The 3,927-nt window shown below is 48.5% G+C and overlaps 1 protein-coding gene across 1 annotated transcript; it reads left to right on the top strand.

Annotated features, from left to right (window-relative positions):
* The first annotated feature begins 246 nt into the window (after nucleotides 1-246).
* MAGEF1 (MAGE family member F1) lies at nucleotides 247-2,176 on the top strand. Its single transcript, XM_057740334.1, has one exon. The coding sequence runs from the start codon at nucleotides 506-508 to the stop codon at nucleotides 1,436-1,438; it is 933 nt and encodes a 310-aa protein (XP_057596317.1). The 5' UTR covers nucleotides 247-505; the 3' UTR covers nucleotides 1,439-2,176.
* The last annotated feature ends 1,751 nt before the right edge of the window (nucleotides 2,177-3,927 follow it).

Here is a 3,927-nt window from a genome sequence, read left to right as displayed (position 1 = left end):
AAATAAGCACCTGCTGAAAGGACGTGGCTAGAACTCCACCTCTATTTCGTGCTTGTACACTGAAACCTCAGGAAAGCCCTGGTTAGCCTCCTCCAGCCTTTGAGTCTAAAAAGCAGCGCTGGCTACACACCCCTCCACAGCCCGGGCATCCTGAGAAGCCTGTGCGTACTCCCACCCCAGCGGGAGCCGGAAGAGGAGGGCCCTCGCGTGGCCTCGGGGCCGCCATCTTGGCTGAGGTGGCCGGAAGTGGCCGGGCAGGTCGGCGTGCGGGCGCGCACTGAGCCTGCGCGGTGGCCGCGCCGCAGGTCTTCGGCGCCGGCGGCGTTGCAGCAGCCGTCCCGAGCCCTCTGCGGTGCAGCCCAGCAGCCACAAAGCCCCGTCTGTCATCTCTCCTAGTCCTACTGCAGCCGCCCCAGCCGCTCTCCAACCCCTCCGCCGGGGTTTGTGCAGCGGCTCGCACACTTCTCGGCCCCTGTACGCGCTCTGCACCTGCCTGCCCGGGAACATGTTGCAGAAGCCCGAGAGCGGGGGTCTCCCCATCCCTCAGGCGGAGGGGGAAATGGACGGTGGCCATGACGGCGAGACCCAGGCCCTGGCCGCCTCGCGGAAGGTGGCCCCGAGCCCCCTCCTGCAAGAGAGCCCCGAGGAGGACCTTGGCGCTGTAAGGGAGCAGGGGGCTGCGGAGCCCTCCCTCGCCCCGAAAGGTGCGAGGGCTTTGGCAGCCAAAACCTTGACCCGGCGCAGGGCCTGCCGCCGTCTGGATCGGACGGTGGCCGAGTTGGTGCAGTTTCTGCTGGTGAAGGACAAGAAGAAGAGGCCCATCACTCGCTCCGAGATGGTGAAATACGTTGTCCGAGACTTAAAGGATCTGTTCCCCGAGATCATCGCAAGGGCCGCAGAGCATCTGCGGTATGTCTTTGGTTTCGAGCTGAAACAGCTTGACCGCAAGCACCACACTTACATCCTGATCAACAGACTAAAACCTCTTGGAGAGGAGGAGGAGGATCTGGGAGGAGATGGCCCCAGATTGGGTCTCTTAATGATGATCTTGGGCCTTATCTACATGAAAGGTAATAGCGCCAGGGAGGCACAGGTCTGGGAGATGCTGCGTCGGTTGGGGGTGCGTCCCTCAAAGTATCACTTCCTCTTTGGGTACCCGAAGAGGCTTATTATGGAAGATTTCGTGCAGCTGAGATACCTCAATTACAGGCGTGTGCCTCACACCAATCCACCGGAATGTGAATTCTCTTGGGGTCCCCGAAGCAACCTGGAAACCAGCAAGATGAAAGTTCTGGGGTTCGTGGCCAAGCTCCATAAGAAAGAACCCCAACACTGGCCAGTGCAGTACCGTGAGGCCCTGGCAGACGAGGCTGACAGGGCCAGAGCTGAGGCCAGTGTGAGGGATAGGGCCAGTGCTAGGGCCGGCATCTACTCCTAGTGAGGGCCAGCCGGAGGTGGGGGTGAGTTGAGTATAAAAGCTACTGTCTGAGTCCTAAGTAGACTAGGTGGGGAGAGGGTCGTTATTTCTGTCGCAGTTGTATTCCTGTAACTAGGATTTAGGTTTTGTATCTTGCTAAGTTTTGTTACGTTTAATATGCTGTTAAATTGATGTTTATAAATGAAATTGGTCTACTTTTTCCTGTAGGATTTTGTTGCAGATTTTTGCTGGTTTTGTAAAATGAATTGAAAAACTTTACATTTTATTGTGTGATCGTGAACAATTATGCAGCACTGAATGCTGTGCTTAAATGGTTTGAAGGAACTCAGCAGTATGATGATCTGGTACTGGGGAAAAAGCAACTATACTCCAATTAAAACAACAAAAAAACAAAAACCACAAAGTCATTGCTGATATTCGGAATGAAAAAAAAAGTTCTGAAGATAGATGGTGATGATGGTTGCACAACAGTGTGACTGTACTTCACACCACTGAACTATACACTTAAAATGGTTAGGATGGTAAATATTACGTGTATGTTACCACAATAAAAATTTTTTTAATGGAAAAAAAGAAAGCTGATTGGTATCTAGCTTTCCAACAGTTTTTGTCTATTGTATAAAGAAAAAAGACTGACATGTAATGTAACTCTGCTTAGTTATTATAGTAGCGGGGGGGGGGGGGGGGCAATGCAATAAATTAGATGTATAACCTGGTAGATTTAATAAATATTTGTTAAGCATCTTCCTTTGTGTGATGCACTGTTGGGGTATTTGGGGATTCAGTGCTGAACAAGATAAAGGTCTTCCTTTTCAGAACTGGACAGTAAGTAAATAAACCAGAAATTACATTGCAGTGAGTTGAAGTCTACAGGGGGACACCCAACCCAGCTGGAGTGATTGGGGGAGGCTTGCCTGAGGTTAGCTTCAGGCAGACTTGGGTATGAAAGTGGAAACGATGGGGTAGGTAGAGAGGAGGGGAAAGAAAAGAGGAAGAAGTTGCAGCTGGCAGATGGTATTAAAAAAATTAAGATCAGAGATGCTCCTCAGTAACATGGGAAGACTTGACACATGGCAGATCTGGGAAACACCTGACCTTTGCCAATGCCCTTGGTCCAGGGCAGTTTATTACAGTGCACACATAATGATGGTGACTATTAGCGTTTTGGTCTTCTCCATCTCCCTTCTCAATCTCTACAAAGTTTCCTCTCTACCAAAGCCCCCAGAGACCAAATACTATAACAATTCTGGAACAGTATGTAGTGTGGAGGGTGCATGTGTGTTCCCTACTACCAAGAAGTCTTCAAGAGCTCTCCTTTGGCACCAGGAAGCCCAGCACCCTCATCCATGTTTCTGCTTGCTGTTTTCCACCTGCCGTGTCCCATTAGTAGAGCTGTAAGGCATCTTTCACGTTCTTAACTACCCATGAAGAGTCATCTCTGAAAGCAGCTCGAGCCTCTGCAGTGCCTACCACCTTCACTCTGGGGATGGATCCTGTAGAATGGGTACACAGAGTAATAAGGAACCTAGAGGAGGGGTAACCAAACCAGAGGTGGGTGTAGGCGGGATTGAGACTGTCCGCCTACAGCTGCCATATACAAAAGAGCCGCTTCTCTCTTCACTGCCAGTTTGTGTGTGTGTGCTTTCAGTTGCATCTGAATAACCTGAGTATGTTAAGGTTAGCGTGCAATACAAGTACTTCGGGACACAGGCACAGGGATCCAGCAAATCACAGTGAGACCAAAAGCTATCAGCTTATGGGTAAAAAAGGTAGCTAATGATTAAAAATGACTTCTGGGCAGTTTATAATCCATTAAATAAAAATACTGAGTGCTCACTATGTGCCAAGAACTTTGCTGGGTTCCAAAGATTAAAAAGGGAAAACTGGCTTTACCCTCAAGGAGCAATAGTGATAATTTCTCACATTTGTATTTCCTCACAGCTGCTGAGAGGTCAGTAGTGTGTGTATCTGAGGGTCTGATTACTTGGTGATTTGCTTAGGGTCACTTGGCGAAAGACAGCACCAAGACTAGAACCCAAGTCCCTTGCCTCCCAATGTGTTTCATTCTAGTACATTGTTCCCTGCGTCTGGTTTCCAGTATGTTGTGCGTGATTTTATTTATCACAACTCCAAAAATCAAGCAAGTCGTGTGTGATTGTTGCCAGTTGCCACTGCAGTCCTTATGGGAGAGAGTAGAGTAGAAATACTTCTCATTTCACTGGCCGCAGAGGTGACTTTGCTGAAAGTCAGACATATAGTTCATGGCAAGACAGGACTAACAACTACCATTTATTAAACATCTGCTATAGGCCAAAGGCATTTCCCCCTTCCTTTTCACAACCATGTTGCAAAGTGAATATTTATTATGAAATACCTCCATTTTACAGATATTAATACTTGCCATTTATTCAATACCTAATATGAGCCAGCTTTTTAATGCTTTACATATGTTTTAATGATTTTTGTAACCATCTAACAGGATAGATATT

Source organism: Hippopotamus amphibius, chromosome 6 (genome assembly GCF_030028045.1).
Source record: "Hippopotamus amphibius kiboko isolate mHipAmp2 chromosome 6, mHipAmp2.hap2, whole genome shotgun sequence".
In the NCBI taxonomy this organism is placed as follows: domain Eukaryota; kingdom Metazoa; phylum Chordata; class Mammalia; order Artiodactyla; family Hippopotamidae; genus Hippopotamus; species Hippopotamus amphibius.
This window is presented reverse-complemented; position numbering and strand designations above follow the sequence as displayed.

Bases quoted from the DNA above. Each gene is read 5' to 3' on its own strand.
- MAGEF1 (XM_057740334.1), top strand. From the start codon at position 506: ATGTTGCAGAAGCCCGAGAGCGGGGGTCTCCCCATCCCTCAGGCGGAG.